The following is a 23,413-nucleotide window of genomic DNA, read 5'->3' as shown; positions in this document are numbered from 1 at the left end:
GTTTTGCTGCCAACCTGGCAGAGAACACTTGTTTTGCTAATCTTTCTTCGCCCATTCTGTTTAAGTGACCATACCACCTGAAATTAGCTCTGCTAACGCATTCTTGGATGCTGACAATGTCAAGTTCTTTCCTAATATCCTTGTTTTTAATATGATATTGCCATTGATGCCATCTGTTCATGCCTCTAATCTTTCTCAGGACTCCTCATATCTGCGGTCTCTAGTCTTTGGTTAAGTGTTTTACTTCTGACCCAGCTCTCAGATCCATAAGTTAAAACTGGTTTGAACAATGTCTTGTGTACAGCTAATTTAGTGTTCTGACTAATTTCTCTCTTATTCCATATGAATTTATTCAATTGACTTCCCACCATACCAGCTTTGCTAATTCTGTTGTCTATTTTTATATTTAATTTACCATCTTCACTAAAAATCATGCCTAAGTAGCTGAAATGTTTTACTTGTTCCACCATTCACAACACAGTTGACATTTTCAATGACTCTGACTATTTTCATTGTCTTTGTCTTTTTAATGCTGACCTTCATACCATATCTATTACAACAGTTATTCAATTTAGTCAGAGAATCTTGCAGACTTGTAGTGGATTTATTTAGAAGTATAACATCATCAGCATAAAGCAAAGAGCTGACATTAACATCTCCAATTTTGATATCATATCATGTTTAATACCACTTTCCTTCATAATGTGATCCATATAGATAATGAATAACAGAGGGGATAATGTAATCCTTGTCTCACACCAGATTTAATATTAAACCATCTTCCTGTACTTCCTTCAATTATAACTGCTGACTTACAACTCAAATAAAGACTAAGTATTGCTTGATATAATGCCCCAATTGACACCATATAACTGTAGCGCATTGAATAGCTTCTCTCTTGGCACCTTGTCATATGCTTTTTCCAAATCGACAAAACTTAAATACAGATCTTTGTTATATTCCCATGCTTTCTCGACTATTTGTCATAAAGTGAAGATCTGATCCTGACAGCCTCTGTTTGGCCTGAATCCAGCATGTTCTTCACCAAGCTTTTCTTCCACAATTCTTCTCAACCGTTTCTCAAGTATGCGTGTATAGATCTTGCCAGGAACACTCAGTAGGGAAATACTTCTGTAATTCTCACATTCAGTTTTATTTCCCTTTTTATATATGGGTACTATGAGAGCTCTACTCCAATCATCGGGAATTCGTCCCTCTGTCGAGGCTTTCTGAACTATGCAGTGCAGCCACTGTAAAACTCTTATACCACCAAGAAGATATTATAATAATAATAATATACTACTCTATTATATTTGTCAAAAGTGTGATGAATCAGCAAGTGTTAAACATATTTAATTTATACCATGGAAATCAAATAAGTACCTTGTTTTGACATTCATGGAATCATCTGCACACAGAACTATGCCATCTAATAAATGACACAGTCATTGGCCTAGATATTGTGCAGCTTATCATGTATACCAATTCTCATCCATCCAAGATGGTGGAGTCCTATAATTAGGGATTTCAGGAAATTAATGCAGCCAGCATGCCATTCCTCTGCTACATCCCCTAAGGGTAAGTATTTATGCCTGTCGATCTGTATGTGTGGACTACTATAATAAATTTAGTTTAATCCTTTATCCAAGTGTGAGCAAACAAAATTTGCGCCTGAAAGTATCTTCAGGACTAGGGTAAGGTGGTACAACACCAGGGCAACTCGTTGCAAAGGTGGAGCACGCTACCAACACTCCTGTCTCAGTACCTCCTATAATGTCCTGGTGTTGTACCACCTTACCCCAGTCCTGAAGATACTTTCAGGCGCAAACTTTGTTTGCTCACACTTGGATAAAGGATTAAAGTAAATTTATTATACTCTAACCAAGTGAAAAATAAACTTTCAACAAGTGTATATCTTAATGATATACAGTAGTCTCCCCCCCTTATCTGTGGGGGATATGTTTCAAGATCCCCCTAGTGGATACCTCCTGAAACTGTGGATAGTACCAAACCCTATATATACTGTTTTTTTTCCTATACATACATACCTATGATAAAGTTTAATTTATAAATTAGGCACATTATGAGATTAACAATAATAACTAATAATTAAATAGAACAATTATAATAATATACTGCAATAAAAGTTATGCGAACGCAAATGTGAATGGAATCTTAGCAACCTCAGCATATGATTTTTTTTCTTTACTTCGAGAACTTTCACTTTTCAAGGAAGCACTTTATGGCTTTTCTTTGGCATATCCGAATTTGAATTGCCAACATCACTACTCTTGTGCCATTATTAAGTAAAATAAGAGCTACTTGAACACAAACATTGCGATACTGTGGCAATCGATCTGATAACCAAGATGGCTATTAGGGCAGATAATGTATCCAGTACAGCATGGATATGCTGGACAAAGGGATGATTCATGTCCCGGGCAGGATGAAGCAGGACAGCACAAGATTTCATCAACCTACTCAGAACAGTATGCAATTCAAATCTCATGATCTGTTTATTTCTGAAATTTTCCATTTAATATTTTTGGTTGACCGTGAGTAACTGAAACAACACAAAGCGAACAAACAGATAAGGGGGACTACTGCACTGCAGTTTTAAGATGCTACCTCACTGAAATACTTCAAATCAAATAATTTTGTCCATCAAACAAAAGCAGAATGATTCTGTTGAAAAATAAATTCTCTATCAAGTGGCTGAATAATCTATTATTCATAGTCAAAATTTTGGAATTTCTGCACTCCTTTCTGACAATCCAGCATGGTCTTGCTACAGGCTGAGCAAAAGTCAACAAAAAGTAGCACTTTATGATTACAAAAAATGGTGAAGATTTGACTTGCTCATTTTGCTAAAGTGTAACAGCAAATATACAGATCAAGATATAAGATGGATGGCTTGCATTTGAATGGTTACGGTGTAAGAAGACTTGAGAAAGTGTTGCTGAATGTAGTGGATGTGCAAATTCAGGGAAACTAGATTTGTTAGGGGGGGAGGAAGTAGATATACAGTCCTTATGGAGGCAGTTGAATGTAAGAATGAATATAATATGCCAGATCAAATAAGGACAACAAATCTGAGTGGGATAGTTAATATAAGGCATCAAGGTAGGGTTGGGGCTAATGGGGGTCTTAAATTCATGTACACTAATACTAGGAGTATTAGGAACAAGAAGGAAGAGTTTTTGGCCATGGTTGGCACTTCCAGACCACAGGTTATAGGTATTAGTGAAACATGGCTGACTGTAGATGATATAACTAGTGGGATTGAATGTGATGGGTATAGTATGTTCAGGAATGACAGAGAGAATAAAACGGGGGGAGGAGTATTGTTGATGATAGCTGATGAGTTCCAGCCAAGGAGAATAGAAGTTGAATTGCAGGATAGAGAAAAGAGCACATTTGAGGCCATTTGGTGTGATATTGTGGCTAGCAGAACTAAATATACAATTGGGTGCTGCTATAGACCAGGTGATGGAAAAGATGGTGGTGACAGTATGCACAAGCAAATCGAAGAAATGGGTGGAAGGAGGGTGATTATTATGGGAGATTTCAACTATGGTCGCATTGATTGGAGTGAGGAGAGGACACACGGGAGGAAGGAACTGGATTTTATGCGGTTATTAAGGGATAACTATCTGCGACAGCATGTAATGGAAAATACTAGGGGTCAGAGAGTGCTTGACCTGGTAATTACATCTGAGGATTTGGCTGTAACAAATATGACCACATTGCCACCAATCGGTGAGAGTGATCATAGGGTCTTAACTTGGGAGGTGGCTAAAGGTGTAGAATTTTCAATTAAGACAGGGTACATGTGGAATTATCGGGCTGGAAAGTATGACAAGCTTAGGAGTTTGATTGGTTCAGTGCCATGGCATGTACAACTGCAAGGACTAGAAGTTGATAGTGCATGGGAGGTAGTTAAGAAGTGCTTGCATGAAGCAATGGCTGACTGTATACCTAGAGTCCGAATAATAAATCAAGTAGGGGTTAAATGGATGAATAACACCATTAAGCTTGAGTTGCAAAAAAAGAAACAACTATGGAGGGAATTTAAGGAGAAGGGTGACCGGCAGGCACATGAACGGTATAAAGCGCAGGCCAGAAGGGTGACAAGTGTGGTAAGAAAAGCAAAAAAGGATTACGAAAGAACATTGGCCATGCAGGCTAAAGAGAATCCTAAACAGTTTTTTTAGATATGTAGCAAGTAAAAGGAAAAATGTACATGGCAGATTGATTTTAAAGAATGCCGATGGTAGGGAGGTAACTGAATCAGTTGAGATAGTTGAGTTACTGAGTGAGCACTTTGCAAAAGTATATCATCCAGGTGGTGACATTGCAGAAACGAATAAACCAGTAGATTATACGGGAATTGTGGTTAATGAAGTGGAGGTGAGTAGTCTATTGCATAACCTCAATGTCAATACATCTGTGGGATTGGATGGTATACCAGCTCGTGTTGTACGAGAAGCAGCTAAAGAATTGTCAGTACCCTTGACCATTTTGTTTAATTTGAGTCTCGGGTCTGGGTTAGTCCCGAGCAGGTGGAAAGAGGGGAAAATAGTTCCACTGCATAAAGGTGGTTCCAAGACTGCTGTTGTAAATTACCGACCGATTAGCATATCAGGAATCATTGTCAAGGTCTTAGAGAAATTAGTCAAGAAAAGGATACAGGATTGGATAGATGAAAATGGGATATTGTATGGGGGACAACATGGTTTTGTGAAGGGTAGATCATGCCTCAGTAACTTGCTCACCTTTTATAACACAGTGACGGCTGAACTGGATAGGGGTAATGGGTTTACAGTGATACTACTGGACCTTGCCAAGGCCTTTGATAGGATACCACATGGAACCCTAATCAGTAAACTGGAGCAGATGGGTACAGATATAGGGTTGGTGAGATGGATAAGAGGGTGGTTGAAGGAGAGATATCAAAGAGTGGTTTATTCAGGAGTGGAGTCTAAAAGACGTCTTGTGACTAGTGGAGTGCCACAGGGCTCTGTTCTTGGACCACTGCTTTTCAATTTGTTCATCAATGATACTGGAAAGGATCTGAGAGGAAGTGTTCACTTGTTTGCTGATGATGCAAAGTTGGGTAGAGCAATTGTGAGTGCACAAGATGTCAAAATTTTACAGGATGATTTGGATAGTTTGGAGGACTGGGCTAGGAAAAATGGATGTCAATTTAATGTGGCAAAGTGTAAGGTTATGCACTTTGGGGTGAAAAGAATAGCAGCAGTATATCGCATTGGTGGAATCATACTTTAGGAGATTGATGAGGCCAGGGATTTGGGAGTGTTGGTGGATAGGGAGCTGAAGTTTAGGGGGCACATTGCAAAAGTAACTAAAACAGCTTACCAAATCACTTGGCTTCTGAAAAATGCTTTAACATGCAGAGACGAACAAGTTGTTGTTCCTCTGTATCGAGCCTTGATAAGACCCCATCTGGACTTCTGTGCCCAGCTATGGGCACCAGGGTTTCTTCGTGATGGGGAGGAAGTGGAGAGGGTCCAGAGACGAGTGACCAAGATGATAGCAGGTCTGTGGAATGAACCTTATGAAAATAGGTTGAAGATTTGTGGGTTGCAGAAATTGGATGATAGGCGAAGGAGGGGTGATATGATTGAGACATTCAAATTACTGAAAGGTTTTTATAAGATTGATCCAGAAGATATTTTTGAAAATATGACTGGTGGTGGGAGGACTAGGGGTCATGCATGGAAGCTGGGCAAGAGCGTGGTGGACAAGGGTGTTAGAGCTAGGTTCTTTACTTGGAGAGTGGTAAATGAGTGGAATAAGCTTCCAGAGTCTGTTGTGGGTGCTACGACTGAATGAGTTCAAGGTAAGGTATGATAGATACTGTGTGAATGTTGAATAGTTGTTCTTGACATGATGTTAGGGCCTCCCTCGATGAGTCTGTCGACTCCTTGGAGTTTCCCGGAACAATAATAATAATAATAATAAAAGATGCAAAGTCCAGTATCCTTTTCCATTTAAAGACAAATGTAGAATACAGAATTGCATATGAAATAAGATAAAAAATGCTCTTTTTCTTGTTGATACATAATTTTTTTTTTTTTTAAGTATGATGTATGTATGAGATAATTTTTAAAATTTTATGCTACTTCTAGGTAAAAGGAAAAGAAAATCATAGCTTTGTCACATTAAGCCCTATGACCAATGACACACAGTCACTTTTTCTGTGTCCCGTTTTTGAGCTACATACACCATCTTTTCACTTCCTAGGACACCAGTTGTTAGAGATTTGTATGTGACCACACCTTTACCAACAACAAAAATCTACCCACTGGCTTTTTTTTTATAGTTGGGGGGGGGGGGTGTACACAGTTGGTATTAACAACTAAAAGAATCTGCATAGCAGTATTATTTGGAATGCTCTGTATTGAACAAATGCAAAATGAAGTTTTTGCATGGCAGGTTCCCTTTTCAATGCAGTGTTACCTATACTGCAAAGGCATTCTTCTTTTTCAATGGACTGTTCCCCAGAGTACAACAGTCAACTTATAAATGCTTGTTCATTTAGCACTATCTACAACCAACTTGCATTGCTCATATTTTCTAGTTTGATTTTCATCTCTGTCATAGAGACATTATCTGGAACCATATCAAAAAACAGTAACACATATACAGGTAACACAAAACAATATAAAAATTATTGTACTTAGTTCTAGGAAGGGCATCCCTATGTTACTAACAGAAACACTTGGCTGTTGAGAGGAAGGACTTGGAATTATGGTTTCCTTTTTGTGGAGTTTCACATAACCATATTTATTGAAGTTAGGTTGGTTTTTATATTCAGCTGAAGATTCCAAAAATGTCTGTCATATCTGTACTTGCTGCAACAGTTGTTCTTTCATTTGATTCTGTGGGTGACACCACTTCAATGACATGCTTTATTAGAACTAACTGTCTTTAATTTTTGCAGTGGATGTGTTTCTTATGTTCTTCTTCATAGACACTCACAGATCTTCCAGTTTTTCATAAGAGCAATGTCCAGATGCAAGGAATTTTAAATATGTCTGGAAGTGAGAAAGGAGGGGAAGAGGCCTGGTCTTTTGAGAAGTGAATAATGGCAGAAGGCTTGATATGGAGGTTGAAATGAGGATAGAGATTTCTTTAAAGTACTGACTGTTATTTTTTCTAAGGAGTTCTGAATATATGGGATAGTAATAATGATATTGTAATGCATGCTGAGAGGGTTTTGGGATGGAGTGAGGATAAGTATTTTTGTTCTTTCTGTTTGAAATTGTGGCCTTTTTGATTAAAAAAAATGGTTTGGATATCTGAATGTTAATCAGAATGAATGTTCTGTCTGCCTTTAGTCAATGTGTTCACCATCTCATGTTCAAACCTTTGTAGATCATCCCTACATCTTGTTCTTTGGCAATCTTTGCTTCTCTTTCCTCCTCTTGGTATTCACACAGTGCTTCATTTTCTAATATGGCAACCCATTTACATGCTTCACAATATCTTCTACTCCAATCTTCTCTCTAATTCTAGTATTTCTTATTCTATTTCTTTTTGTTATATGAAGCACTCTTCTGTCCAAGGCTCTTTGGGGCACATGAAACCTGTCTTCCTGTTTTTAGTCATTGTCCATGCTCACTTCCATAGTAAACAATGGAATAATGCACATAATAAATAGCTTTCTTTTTAAGAATACAGGCAAATCTCCTAACACATAATCTTTATACAGCCAAAACGCTTTGTTTCTTTGGGTAATTCTTCGAGTTATTTCTTTATCTTCTTTTTCCTTAAAACTAACTAATGGACTAAGGTAAATATAGTCCTCCACAATTTCTATACAGTTATCTGCTAATTTTAGTTCAATATGATGTGAATTTGTCATCAGTTTTGTTATAGTTATCTTAATCTTTGAACCTTTTTTTTTTCCTGCTTTCTCTGTCAAAGTCATTTCCTGAGCTTCTTTATTTTTTGCTAAAAGATAGCTTTTGTGCTATTGCCCATTCAACAAAGCCAATTGAATAGAAACACTGAAGCAGCCACTGAGACTGTGAATGCCCTTTCCTACACCATACTGTTCAGGTGCAATGTGTAGGCAAGTTTGTTTTCAGATGAGCTAAGAGCTGGTCTGGATGTTGTGCATAGAAGAGCAGCCACACAACTGAGAACTACTGAGCCTCAATCAGCTGCATGAAGAGTACAAAGAATAGGTGGTTCAGTAACATTAACAAAAGTGCAGTATGAGGATAAATTACTCAAATAAGGCCAAGAAAAATCCTAGAAAATTCTTTTAATATGTGGCCAGTAGAGGAAAGAATGATTATGGAAGGATAATATTAGATGGTGAAAATGGTAATTGCTGTGTGGGGAATAATTAGCTGAGATATTTATTGAAAAATTCATCAAGGTGTTTCAACTTCATAGGTGTGATATCATGCAGAGTTTGAGGGGGCACAGGGAATGGAGAAGGGACTAACGGTGAGCAACAGTACATAAGAGGAATTCAATACCTGATGTTAATAAGACAATCAGACTACATAGCTTATCATTGCTTAACATTTCCTTAAGATAATTAACAGCAGCTTTGAAATATTTGTTTAACAGGAGTTTTGCAGCAATGGGGATAGTCCAAAAACAACAACAAAAGTGGCAAAATTGTTCTATATGATAAGGAGGTAATAAGAGTGAGGCTTCAAATCTATGTATGTCTAGAGCTGTAATTAAGATATTGGAGAGAGATAGGTAACGGCTAAGATTGAGAATTACCATGGGTTTGTTTAAAGGAAGATCATGTTTGGATCATGCAAAGCTGGGATGGGGCAGGAGAGACTATCAGGAGTAGAGTAGAAACTGTGATTTCACAAGGAAATTTGAATAGAATGCAGCTACCAGTTCAATATTACTAAGTGCATGCTTTTAAAATTTGGAAAGCAAGGATGGGACATACATTATATATAACTTCAGATTATATTGCAGGGAGACAGGAATATAATGAATTTGGGGTTATGGTGAAGAAGTACTTTAAAATAAGGAAGGAAGAGGATAGAAAGTCTTACTAGCTTATCTTATTCCAAAGTGTATCATAATTTCATATAGTTTTCTTCTATTAATGCTGTCATATGCTTGTTGGAAATAAACAAAAATTCAATGAATATTTATATCAAATTCCCAAATTTCTCTAATAATTGGTTAATTATTTATTATATTTATCTTCTTTTATATTTTATTAAGTAATTAAGAGGCTAGAAGATTAATATATCAATTAAAAGGTAATGTGAAACTTTGTGGGGAAAACTTGATATTTTCTCTCCTAAATTTGTGTGGGGAATAATTTCAGATACTAGTAAACTCAACTCATAACTGCATTTTCAATAAACTACAGTCATTATTTTTATAAGGAGTTCATTTACTTCTGAAAATAATCTGCATATGCTGTACTGCCTAAACAAAAGATAATTTCTCACCTTAACACAAGAGACATGACCATACTTTGATGCTAAATGAAGAGGTGTATTTCCTTCCACATCCCTTGGATTAATGCTGATGTTATGTGCCTTCATATATTCTACCAACCAAAGGAGAATTTTTTCCTGAAATAAACAATATATGCATACTAAACATTCAACTTAGCAATTCACACAAATATGATCATGCTCCCCTCTCCATGTTTAAAAAAAAAAAAAAGTAAATAGTCATAACAGGGTACATTATAACAGGCAAAGTGAAAATGATGTCCATATATAAAGCTAATCAAAATGAAATCAGTACTTGAAAATTATTTGAACAGGTTGGAATTGTGGGCATGGGAAAATAGATGTCAGTTCAATGTCAGTAAATGTGAAGTGATGCACATTGGCATGATTGGATATCTAATGGCATATTATATTGGTGGGATTATTCTAGAAGAAACTGATCAGGCTATGAATCTTGGATAAGATAGGTAGGATAATCAGGAATGCTGCAAATCATTCTGCAAGTATGCAGAATGGAATTGTGGGCATGGGAAAATGGATGTCAGTAAATGTAAAATCATGCGCTTTGGCAGGATTAGATATCCAAGGTCATATTATATTGGTGAAATTATGCTTGAAAAAACTAATGAGGCTAGAAATCTTGGAGTTTTAGTAGACAGAAGTTGAAGTTCAAGGGTCGTATAGCAAAAATTGTATATATTCAGAGAATAATGGCCATGCTGAAACGAACTTTAACATGTAAATAAGGATGCCATTTCTTCTTTACAAGACCTTGCTTGGACTATTGTGTGTAAGTCTGGTCTCCTGTTTTTCATTATGATTCTGATAGGGGAGAGAGAGAGTGCAAAGGAGAGTGTTAAAAATGATATCAGGATTGTGGAATGCTGTTTATGAAGAATTTGTAGACTGAGAATTTGTAGACTGACACTAGCAAACAGGAGAAAGAGGGGTGATATGATTGAGACTTACAAACTTCTGAAAGGGTTAATTTTATGGAAGGTGGGGAGAGGACAAGAAAGCATCTTTGGAAGCTGAGAATGAATGCCACTAAGAAGGAGATGAGGGCTAGATTTTTCTCTCATAGGGTGATGTGTGAATGGAATAGATTGCCATTGGATGTGGTATGTGCAAGCAGTTTGAATGACTTCAAGAATAAGTATGATAGCTGGTATGTGTAGTATGTGGCCTCCCTCAATGAGTCCCTGACTCCCTGGAGGCCTCTCTTAATAATAATAATATATTGTAATTGACATAGGCAGGATTTCTTTAGAATTTAAATAAAAAAAATTCTACTATCTGACCACAGATCCAAGACCCTAGTTTGACAACTTACCAAGAAGAGTCAATTCGTGTTGAAGGGGAAAAAGAAATAAGCTGATGTACGAATTGGCCACCAACACGCAAAATCACATGCTTTATACATAAAATTTTCCAACTGTTATACAAGCAAAATAGTTACCACTTTAAAAATTAATGTTCATAAAAGAAAACTTAATTTTCTGATGTGTAATAATAAACAACTCATCCCACAAGATGGATTGATCACCCTATTATCAGAATAGATTCTCTTCTGACATGTGCAGAAGTGTCGAAGGGTCTCGTATCTGTGAGCGTACTGCTACTGAACACATTTATTAAATATAAATATTTATATATAAAATATATTAACACACTAATATATCAGTATATTAATGTACCAATTTACATAATCTAAAAATGTTATTAGAACACAGTGCATGTGTTCTAATAACTTGATAATGTTCTTGCAAAATTCAAAGATACTGGTTTTTATACCTGGAGTATAAAATGACTTCTAGTTTCAGCAATTTTTTTTAACTTTGAATATTGTCTAATATGTTGACATATACAGTATATATAATTATTACTTGGGAGAAATCTTTCTCTGTTTTTGTCTTCTTAGTCTCAGTTATACCAATTATGTTGATATCATATTTTTGCAATTCTTTTTGCTAAACCTATCTCTTTTCTTGTGTTGATTGCTATCTTCTACAATATCTACAATGCTATGTTCTAACTTTATGGCACATTCTCATTCATTCAGTATTTAGGTGGATATCTAGCAATGGGATACAATATGTGAAGATGAGACTTTAACACTGGAAGAGAAGCTCTATTCAGTTCATCATAGGTAACATCAAAGTCTTTTTAATGCTGTACATGTGATAATTTGTATATGATCTTGTAATCATTTATCCTTTACTTCTAGAACAAAATTAATTCATAGTAATACTTTTTTGTTAATTTGTAGAATTAGACATAATCAAGTGAGAGAGTTGAAGCTTTCATTGTAAAGGTTCAACAATACATTTTCACAATAATGATAAATAGTGCTATTAAAAATGCTTGTTTTGGGCAACGTTTTGTCTTCAATTTAGAAAACCATTTTCACTCATTCTGACGGTAAAGAAATCTTTCGATATTTGTTTTGTCTATATGACAAAATCTTTCAACAACAGAGTGCTGCCCATACTTTTCACTCTCTTGCATTATCAATAAGTATATACATTATGTTGCCAAAAGTGTCTGGACATCTCCATAACTCTACATTGCCTCACCTGTATGACACAGATACACGTCAGCAATGTTATAAACCACAGGCATGTGGGCATTAGCAGTGTAGATATTCTTTGCCCTCAGGATGAGCAGTGTGCCGTATTTGGGTATAGGCCCAGACCTAGAGCAGCAAATTTTGAGGGGCGGTGGAAATTTTCAGGCTCTCAATTTTTAGTTATAACATGTTCCTTATATGCCGCATCTAATCACAAGAAGAGAAATATTTTTCTTTTCCTCATTGTAAGTTTAGTCTGCAAGCATATTGGCATGTAATCAGATTCTGCATAACTATACAGACCAAGACACGTGCACGGAAAGCTACTGTATTGTTGTCAGTAACTTGACACAAAGGCACTAGGGATTAGTGAATTTGATCCCTTTCTTGCTGAGCACATTGCCAAAATCGGGGGAAAAAAAAGGAAAAAGTTTCGTTTCCTATCTTTCCTTTGCCATGCATGAGGAATTTATTAACATAACGGGCGAGAAAGTAATCAAATTTATTGTGGAAGAACTTAAAATAGTGTAGTACTATTCCATAAGTGTTGACTCAACACTAGACTTGTCTCATGTTGATCAGCTGTACTTCATTGTACGATATGTGAAAGAACATGGAACTTCTGTGGAGCGTTTCTTGCTTTTCATTCGTAACGTAAGTCACAAATCTGAAGAGTTACAAGAGGTGGTATTGACTTCACTAAACGAGCTTGGAATTAAAAATAAATTAAATTCCATGTGATGATACTGCGTTCCCCTTTTTACGGGAGTTCATGGTACCATCTAGTCCCCCAAATTTTATCCGGGCTCCGGAACCGGCATAGGCTGATGAATCAGACCTATGGCTGGGTCAGTATTCCTGACTGTAATCCGTGTGTATCCTCGGACTGGTTTGCCTGCTTGCGGGATGAAAAACACCAGATAAACTGGCAGAAAAAACCCTGCTGTCCACGCCAAAGACCAGGCATATGGTTGCAAAATGCAAAGCCACTAGGCTAACCGCGTGGACTAGCTTGGAATTGATGTAGCAAACTGCAGAGGGTAGGCATATGATAATGCTAGTAGCATGTCAGGCAAGTATAAAGGACTGCAAGCAAGAATTCTTGAAATAAATCCATTGGTAGAATTCATACCATGCACTGGATATTCTCTTTATCAAATTGGTACTTGCGCTGCCGAATCCTGTCCTTACTCTTCAACATTTTTTGATGTGCTTCAGAAACTGTACGTATTTTTCACATCTTCAACACATCGGTGGAGTGTTCTAAGAAAGCACCTGGAAACTTTTGCAAAAGTAATCAAACGTCCTTCACCTACTTGTTGGTCAGCTCGTGACGATGCCTGTCGGAGTCTTTGTGAGGGATGTACGGAAATAATTTCCACTTTGTCCGAAATTGAAAATGACACCAACCAGAAGAAAGTTACGTGATGTGAACAAGTTGGATTCTATAGCAACTTCAGTCACTGGAGGTAGGGATCATAATCTGCCAATGGGCAGGTCATGAGGGGCGACACTTTCTGGGGGTGGCAAATACCTAAATACACCACTGACGATGAGGGGACAAAAAGCATTGAGTCTGTTCGAATGTGGTATGATAGTCAGAGCCCACAAGTTTGGTCATTCAGTTTCAGAGATTTCTATCACTACATATGCCCCAGTCTACTGTCAGCAAGGTTATCATGAAGTGGAAATGTGATGGAACCATCAAACCACTTCCCCAGACTGGCAGGCCCAAGAAACTGACAAATTGGGACCGGCAAACTCTCAAGCATGTTGTCACAGTAAATCGTTAGTCAGCCTTAGCAACCATTGCAAACAACTTCTGTATAAGCTCTGGAAACAGATGCCAGTGACAGAAGTATTCACTGAGAGGTGTTTGCCCTTGGGTTTCATGGTCATGCTGCAGCTCACAAGCCCTTGATTATACCTGCCAGTGTCTGGAATCATCTGGCACACCATCAATGAAAGAGGATCCTGTGGAGTGATGAATCACAGTACACGACCTGGCAATCCAATGGAGTGTCTGGACTTGGCAGATGCCAGGTGAATGCTACTTAAAAGAAGGTCTTGTATTGACTGTGAAATTTGGAGGCAGCAGCATAATGGTCTGGGGCTGTTTTTCCCAGTTTGGACTGGGCCAATTGGTTTCTGTGTCCAGATCTTTAAATGCCTACCATAACATTTTGGACAATTCCATTCTTCCCACACTGTATCAGCAGTTTGTAGGTCCTTTCCTGTATCAGCATGAAAACACACCTGCTCACGAAGCAAGGGCCCTAGCTCCATGGATTTGAAGACATGGAGGTGGAAGGACTAAACTGGCCAGCTCAAAAGCCTGACCTCAACCCTACTGAACATCTTTGGGGTGAGCTGGAGCAAAAGGTTGTGTGCTAGATCTACTCACAAACTAATACACATCAGCTGTTTGCTATACCGTAGGAGAAATGGAAACGAATTGCAGCAGCAGTTTACCAGAACTAAGTGGAGAGCATATTCCAAAGGGTAATGGCTGTAATAGCAGCGAAAGGAGACTGAACCTCATACTGACAGCAATGCTGTAGCGATAGGAAATACAAACATTTACTGTCCAGACACTTTTGACAACATAACATATTTAGGCTAAGATTTGAATTAAATGGTCAACATGAGTTTAGTTAAAACTCATGTTGACCATTTTATGGTAGGGAGGAAAAAACTGTTCAGAGGAATGAATTAGTAACAGTTTAATAACCGCACTAGTTCCTCTCTGTCAGAAAAACATCAGGATACAAAAAAAAATGGTAACATATATAACCAAAGCAACAAAAAATAAGTAGAAATGAATAGACAAAGGTCTAAAATCCATCATCATTATTTTTTTTTTAATATCTAGGAAGCCTAAGAATGACAGTTTATCATATCTTGCTGATGAAGCACAATAATTTGCTTCCATTCAATTCTGTAAATGGTGTTCAAGGCATAGTCAGCCAGACCTGACTGTCTGCAGTTGCAAATGCAGATGTATTTCTTACATTATTCTAATTGGATGTCAATTTATCTTCAGGTCTACCCATAGGAGGTTAATTTGCAGGAGCAAGAAATTTATATATAAACCAGGAACTGAAAAAGGAAGGAGTTAGGCATTAAAGGGGGGGGGGGGTAAGCAGATAAGGGAAGCCTGTTTCAAAGCAAGGGGTTTGAAAGTGGTACAGAGACCATATTTCCTTAAAGTTCTGGTTATTTTTTCAGATATATGAAATAGCACCACTGCAACCTGTGTGTAGAGAGGATCGTGGATTGAGAAGAGAATCAAAAGATTAAATATTTTGCTAATTCTGTTGAAATACCCATTAAATAAGGAGTGGCATATATGATTATTTTCAGCTGTAAGGAATACTCTAGCTAGATAAAAGATTATTGTGAGAGAACATCACTGCCCTTAGACTTTTTTTAAAAAACAACATGGCTGGTAAGTGGAGGAGGCATGAATGAATCTCTCTCTCTTTGTGTGTGTGTGTGTGTGATCTGTATAGTGTAAAAGAAAGGTTCCCATTAAGAAGATATGTTTCTAAAGTGTCTAGAACACCAGACTAGATGGATTCTTAGGTGTTGCACTGAAAGAGAAATGCATTTAATGTGTCTGGACAATTAGGCCAAATTGAGATGTCATCAACTAGAGAGAGAGAAAGGCTTACAAAAATTATGTCAAGGCATATTTTTCTAAACTTTCCACAAAGAAAATGGCCAGGGGAGGAAGAAGAGAACCGAGCAGCTTCTTTCTGTTTGTAAATTTTATTTTGCTAAATGAAATAACCAGTATGGATGACAAAAGTGTAGAGATGTGTGATAGAGAGAGGGGAATTTTTCCCACTGACATCACACATCGCTTATAAAAAAATAGTAAGTACTTAAATGAGACAGAGGCTACAAAGGGCAACACTTTAATTTCTAAAACTGAAATGTTTCAATAGAAAAGAAAACAAGACATTTACACTTACTTGTCCATATTTTGCTGCATAATGCAACAAAGACCGTGTACCATCAGAAGGTGACAACTGCACTTTGCTTTGAGTATGCTGTACCAGCCACTGTATGGATTCTAAACTACCATGCTATGATTTCCAAATGATCAAGAGAAAGAAAAAGAAAAGAATAATGTATCATGGAAGATAATACCGTTATAGTTCTTATTTTCTATTAAAATCTTGTATTAATGAATTATTTAAAAAATAAATAAATAAATAAATTTGGGATATCAAAAAGTTATAGAATGGTTTCAGGATGGAGAAATGTTGAGGTAATCAGTGATTAAATTTGAATCCTGCTCATTAATCAGTGTTAATCTTATAATTTTAAAACTGCAAATCATGTTATGAATGTCTAAGAGATCAACATCACATTCAGTCAAGTTGCAATTTTTCCTACAAGAACAAAATTCAATAATCCAAACGAATTTATTTCGTGTGACTTTTTCATTTAATTAGGCTCAAATCACTTTGAATACTCAATTTGAATAGTCAATTTTATTCTTGGACATTTTCATGCTACTGAGGGATTGTAAGTTGAAAAAAATATCACCTGGGCATGAACGAGAAAGAATGTTCCAGCCCGGTAAAGTTGCTTCATGTAAATAAATATACACAAAGATTTGTATATAGTTATTTACAATCTGCATTTTGATTTTAAAGTTTCTTTTCTTTTTTTTTTTTTTTTGCTAATGTTTGGCTTATTTAATTTATTTCTTTACTAAGCAAGGTTTCGGTTCGTTTTGAATTATAGCTGAAGCAACTAATGTTATGAGGCGAGTGCATTATGCTTACTAACTGAATCCTTCTGACTGATTTGCTAGTATTGCAGAAAAATCTGAGTTTACTAGAGAAAAAACATTGCTACCTTGCGCTTACTTTCCAATGAAAAAGTTTTTTTTTGTTTTCTAAATGGGATTCAATGCAGGTTTTTCCAATTTCTTTGCTAAGCATGGTTAACATACCCATTTACCAACCAAGCTGTAAGTTCAAATCCCATCATGGGCATGAATGTTTGTGATTATCTTTAGATAGGATATGAATTTCATTGCATGCTGTGAAATTTCTGAAGTGGCTAGAAAAAGTTTCATGTCTGGTCTCTAGAACAGGGTTTCAGGATTATTAATAAATAAAAATTATAAAAAAAAATAAAAAGCTTTAGCATGCCCCACAGAACTAACATATTATAGGTTTACAATGTTTTGTAGGTGGAAATCATATGCATGTACACAAAAAATATTGTTCCGCTCTTGCAAAATATACATATAAACAAAGATTTTTGTAAATTAAGACCAATTATTCCAAACAAATAATACATTAAAATTCAGGTGGAAATACACAAATTAAACAACACCTACTTTGCATTATCAAGTAGTTACCTACATAACAATTTTTGGGCTTATTTTATGCAGATAAGTTAAAATTATTAAGTTTTTAATAATAAATGTAAATAAGATGTGTCATGAATATTTTTTACTGAGTTATTATAAAACACAACACTCCCATGGTGACCCAGTCCATATTGGGAGAGTGTATCTATACTTGGGTGAATGAATGTATGAAGGTGGAAGACAATCACAAACATCGTTGCCTGTGCAGGATTTGAACCCGCAGCCTCTTGGCTGGAGAGCGGATATACTAACCACTCGGCCAACCAGGCCAGCATGTAAATGTATACTACATTATTTTAATTTGTACACACATATAATAAGGTTTATTATTTCCAATATAAATAATATTATTTAATAAATGTAATAATAGTAAGAGTAAATAATAAAATTATATTATATTAATATTATATTATAAAGGCATGTTATTTCAAAATGCAAAATCATGATTGAACTGTACTTATCTTTGGAACTATCATCATTAATTGTTGAGATTTACACTTGAGATGCGTACAGGATAATATGAGAGTGCTACATAATTAAAGTTACTGCACAATAGCTTCCTATCATTAATTTTCTTTCAAATCAATGTTATTTATTAGATCTTCAATAATATCAGTTTTCATATTTTGGCCTAAGGCAACAACTATCATCAATCCACCTAGATCTCAGTCTTCCACTGGGTTTTTTCTCCACTGTCAAACACCTGTTTTGCTAACCTCCCTCTTCCATGTTACTTAAATGACCATGCCACCTAAAGTTCATCTCTCACACATTCTTTCTAATATCTTCATTTTTACTATGATTCTATCACAAAACAAACCACACAAAAAAATTTATTTGGAACCACCTTTCAAAAATATTACTTTATCCAGATTTATAAAAATAACTAAATGTTAGATTTCGTTTCATTATTAACATTTCTAATTGCAAAAAAAAAAAAAAAAAAAAAAAAAAAAAAAAAAAAAATTTGAATTACAAGGATGTCAACTACTGACAAGACATCCACGGTGTGGGAACAAATGCTGACTTACCACATCAGAGTAGCAGATAAATGGCATGCTAAAAGTGACAGTATTAAGTTCATTTAGTTTAAAATGCTCCACTTGGAAGATGGCAAATGATGAAGTGAAGAAACAAGGTATAGCATTGGCTTGTAGTCTGCAAATTTTATCTATCCATGTGAAGTAATCAACACAGATGGCAAATTTGTAAATAGATGTAATTTTGTTGGAAGGGATTTTATATTAATGCTAGGGCATCTTGTGGAGAGATAAGATATTTAAAGATGATCATATCTCAGCTATTTAAAGCTGTATTTTGAATGATGAATCCAATTTTTTTTTTTTTTTAAATATATATGGAGAGTCTATTCAGTGAAAGGGAGGTCAATCCGGTGGTCCACCTTTTAAAGATTTTTCAGAGAAAAATCTTTAAAAGGTAATTTTTTCAATCACATTCTAGCTGTTTGCTAGTAATACTTATCAAACATATAATTAGCTTGGAGTAAATATTTGTTGTAAAAAAAAAAAAAAAGAGACATGAGTTGTACATTTCAAGTATTAGGTGTTTGATTATAAAACAAGGAGAGGTGAGTATTTGCAGTAGACATACAACATTAATATTCTATTTTATGTTGTTCATTAATGATTATTAAAATTGGCAGACTAATCAGTAAAATATTTGTAAATGACTGTATCCTAATAAACCATGTTTGTCTTATGAAAGTAATTTACTCAAAAAAGATATTGTAGTATCAACATCTCTTCCTTTCTTTAGTGGAAAAAAGAAAGCAGAAAGGAGTATGCTCGTAGTGAAGCTGCCACAACATGCAGCAGAGCAGAGTAATGCATATCATTGCAAATTTGCAGCCCATCATGAGATTCTAATAACCTACTAATTTGCCTTCTTCTGAGGTGTCTCATCAGATAGGGTGGGTGCTTCATTCCAGAAACTGGTATTTCATCTATCAAAACAGACAAACCAGCCAGAAGAGCACACACACAATTAAAAGACATAATACACTGGCCTCATACTATTACATCAGCTAAAATTCCAGACAACAACCAGCTTATCCTGCTTGCACCCTGCCCCCAACTGTATAGTCAAATTTTGTCATACAGACTGTTACAGTAAGTATTTATCTGCCAAGATGTCTATAGTAATTACTTTGAAAGACTGTTAAATGAAACAAGCATTGACAGAACAGTAACAGAAAATTTTCAGGGAAATGCAAACAGGAGTAGATATCAATACTTGAGGTAGAAAAAGACATCAAAAACTGGAAATGTGGAAAAGCAGCTGGAGCAGATGATATTTGACCAGAAATGCTTAAACATGGAGGTATAATAAAAGTTTTTCAGTGACTATGCTGCCTAATTCAGAGATCCTAGTCAGGTTACTGAATTCCAGATTACTGGAGTAGAGATCTCATAGTCCCTATCTATGAAAAATTGAATAAAGCTGAATGTGAGAATTACAGAGGAATTTCTCTATTAAGTTCCAAGTAAGATTTATGCATGCAAGTATATTTGAAAAGAAGTTGAAGAAAAAAAATTGTGGAAGAGAAACTTGAGGAAGAACAAGCTTGGTTCCAGCCAAATAGAGGTTGCCAAGATTAGATTTTCATTTATGAGAAAGAGTTGAGAAATCATGGGAATATGACAAGGATCTGTACTTAAATTTTGTAGATCTGGAAAAGGTATACGACAAGGTGCCTGGAGAAAAGTTTTTCAAAACACTACAATTGTATGAGGTGAATGGAACATTGTCAAGAGCAACACATAGTCTATATTTAAGTTATCAGTCAGCAGTTAGAATTGAAGGAAATACGAGAAGATGGTCCTGATGTAAAATCAAGGGTAAGACAAGGATGCACATTATCATCACTTATTCATCATCTATATGGATCACATTATGAAAGAAAGTGGCATCAAGCCAGATATTGAAACTGGAGGTGTTAAACTTAGCTCTTTGTTTGATGCAGATGATGTTGTTATATACTTGGTTCCTCTTTGATATGGTTTGTTGTTCTCGATAGTATCCCGTCGGTACTTTCAACAAAGGCTGTATCTGCCGACATCTCACGCTTTAGTACCGGCAGAAGTTCAGATATCGACGGTGCACCCTCCGATATCGAACTATAGCCACGAAACGCCATCAGGAACCACCAGTCCAAGAGAGAAGTCAAATCATCATCCAGGGAAACAGGCAAAAAAAGCCATGAGAAAGGGGTGCAAACCCTTTTTATTCTCCATTCAATTCCCCCCTTTTAGCATCCTGTTCTTACAATGATAGCGCCCTCTTACTTTTTTTCCTGCGATCTTTTCCCACCCACTACTTTCATCGACCACGGCAACTTCGGCACATCGCGAGATCATAGCAGCGTCTTCCGGGAACCGAATGTGCATCTTCCTAGATTGCCAATGCCTCAGGCCCGCCTGTGACTTTTGGACTATTGTTTACATCTAATTTACCCATTTATTGTATACATGATGCATTTATATAATATAATACTAACTTATACACAAAGTTTCTTTACATGGTCTTACAACTCTACCAAAAGAAGGTAATTCTATTTCCATTTACAGTTAGTACTTTAGTTCTTCTGCTGATTTAGTTCAGTGGTTAGGGCTTGATCATTAGAACAGATTATTTTTGCCTTGTTGAATAATGTTTTAATAACTCCATATTGTTGTGAGGGGGGGGGGGGAATTGTTGGTGAATGTATCTGCCTGTATGGGTGGGTTTTCTATAAACTGAGAAAACCAAGGTTCCATCAGGTTGGAGGGTGACTAGTGTGTCTAGGAAGGGGAGGTTATTGTTTTCCTTTTTGATTCTAGGGGGTTGGTTGTTCAAGTGTGTTAGGAAGGAGAGGAGTGAATCCGGGCCATGTGGCCAAATAGCGAAAACATCATCAACGTAGCGAAGCCATATGGTAGGTTTTTGTGGGGCTGAGTTTATGGCTTTCTCTTCAAACGTCTCCATGAAGAAGTTGGCCAAGGGTGGGGAAAGTGGTGAACCCATGGCTGTCCCCTCTATCTGTTTGTAGAATTTTTCCTGCCAAACGAAATAGCCTGAGTTCATTGTAAACTGAAATAGGGCTGAGATATCGGGAGGAAATTTAGCTTGGATTAGCGCTAAGGTTTCTTTGAGGGGGACATTCGTGAATAGGGAGGAGACATCAAAACTGACCATTATGTCATTATGTTGGAGTGTAAGGTTTTCTATACTGGCTTTGAAGTGGGCTGAGTTTTTTATGTGTGATGGTGTATTGCCAGTATAGTGTGAGAGCGCTTTGGCTAAATGGGGGAATCAATGCCATCCACTATGGGACGTAATGGCACATTTTCTTTGTGTATTTTTGGGAGCCCATACATGCGGGGGGGTCTAGAGTTATAGGGTTTTAGTCTGTTGGTAATCTCCACAGGCCAAGAAGTGACCTTCTTAAGGAGCCTATGGAGTTTTCTAATTTGTGAGTTGGTGGGATTGTAATCAATGGGGAGGTCAGTGGAACGATCTAATAATAGAGCCTTGAGCTTACCTGTGTAGTCTTTAAGATTGAGTACCACAGTGGCGTTCCCCTTATCCGCTTTGGTGATCACTATTTTTTTGTTTCTCTTCAATTCTTGTAGTGCCTTGTATTCACTAATGGATATGTTGGATTTTGGAGGTTTTGCTTTATTGAGAACACAGGCTACATCCAATCTAATATCTGTTGGCGATGTGGTTTGGAAGTTGGCGAATCCCGCGTTCAATTTGGATCATTAATTCCTCGGCCGGTAATTTCTTAGGAGCAATGGCGAAGTTGTGACCACGTGACAGCGTGGAGTGCTTCTGGCTTTAAGGTAGCTGACGAAAGGTTAACAACAGTGTTGGTTTGTAGTTTAGGTTTGGACGCCGAGTTCTTTATTAATTTATCAAACTTGTTGATATGTCGGCTTCGTACTCGTTCAAATTCTTTTTTAGCTGCCGTACACGAGACGTCATGTAGGACCGACCAAAGCTCGTGATTTAGCGTAAGTGAAAGCTCATTTTCTAGCGTTGAAATAGCTCTGTTTATGTCGGCTAGGGAACTGCGTGTAGCGGTAATTTGCTCCCGAAGTAATGCCTGGCTAGCGCGGTTGTAAATACGGAGAGTTTTCTGTGAGATGAAGCGGTGTTTAAATTTAACACAGTTCGGGATGACTTGATTATTCCGGCAGCGTTTTAGGAATGCCAGACGGTTAAGTTGTCTGGATAATTTCAGCTTCAGTTTGCCGTAATGGCGGGACTTGCGTGCGAAGAGATCTCCGTGGATGATCATTATTCTTGTTGAGAGGCTTATACGCTGGTTAAACATGATAACTAATATTTAAGGAATTGACAGCGTATACTAGAAATATAGATTAAATAAACTTTAATATATACTTTCCGATATTTCGGCGAACGTCACGTTGCCATCTTCTTGGGAACTTACTATAAAGACACGTGCACATAAGTACTAATAACAGCAAATGAGACTGAAGCTAGGAAGCTAGCGTATTCTTAAAGTCTTGATGGTGCCCCCTGGCGGGCTATATTGGTAGTTCTTGGCCTTTGGGCTGAAGTTCTTCTGATAAAAGTTTCCCAAATTTGGGGCAGTCTCATGCATCCAAATTTGTTGAGGTTTGGCATGTTCCTAAGGGCCGAGGCTGATTCCATGAATAGTCTTTCATACTTGAACTTGCTACGGTGTATTACTGTGGCTTTCTTCCATCTTATTCTGTGGCGAGTATCCAGAGCGTGGTCTGCAAGCCCAGAGTGGCTGTACTGGTGAAATCGGATGTAATCCTTGTGTTCTGAGATTCTGATATTTGCTGTCCTGCCTGTTTGGCCAAAGTAGGACAGTTTACAGCTGCAAGGGACCTGGTATACACCAGGTAGGTCTAGGGGAAGTGGTTGGTCTTTGGTGGAGCGGATAAGGGATGCCAGTTTTCTATGTGGTCTGTAACA

The 23,413-nt window shown here is 36.9% G+C and overlaps 1 protein-coding gene across 1 annotated transcript in view; it reads right to left on the bottom strand.

Moving 5' to 3' along the window:
* LOC150094163 (uncharacterized) overlaps positions 1-23,413 on the bottom strand; it is a 128,952-nt gene that overhangs the window by 80,377 nt on the left and 25,162 nt on the right. Inside the window, exons 4-5 of the mRNA XM_090412414.1 lie at positions 16,026-16,139; positions 9,471-9,596 (exon numbers count right to left, since the gene is read on the bottom strand). Of these exons, the coding sequence (XP_090268540.1) occupies positions 9,471-9,596; positions 16,026-16,139 (240 nt within the window). The remainder of the gene's footprint in view (positions 1-9,470; positions 9,597-16,025; positions 16,140-23,413) is intronic.

The sequence above is a fragment of the Typopeltis vanoorti genome, chromosome 22, assembly GCF_054136105.1.
Source record: "Typopeltis vanoorti isolate ZY-2024b chromosome 22, IOZ_Tvanoo_1.0, whole genome shotgun sequence".
NCBI lineage: Eukaryota > Metazoa > Arthropoda > Arachnida > Uropygi > Thelyphonidae > Typopeltis > Typopeltis vanoorti.
Note: the sequence above shows the minus strand (reverse complement) of the source record. Positions and strands in the feature narration are given on the sequence as shown.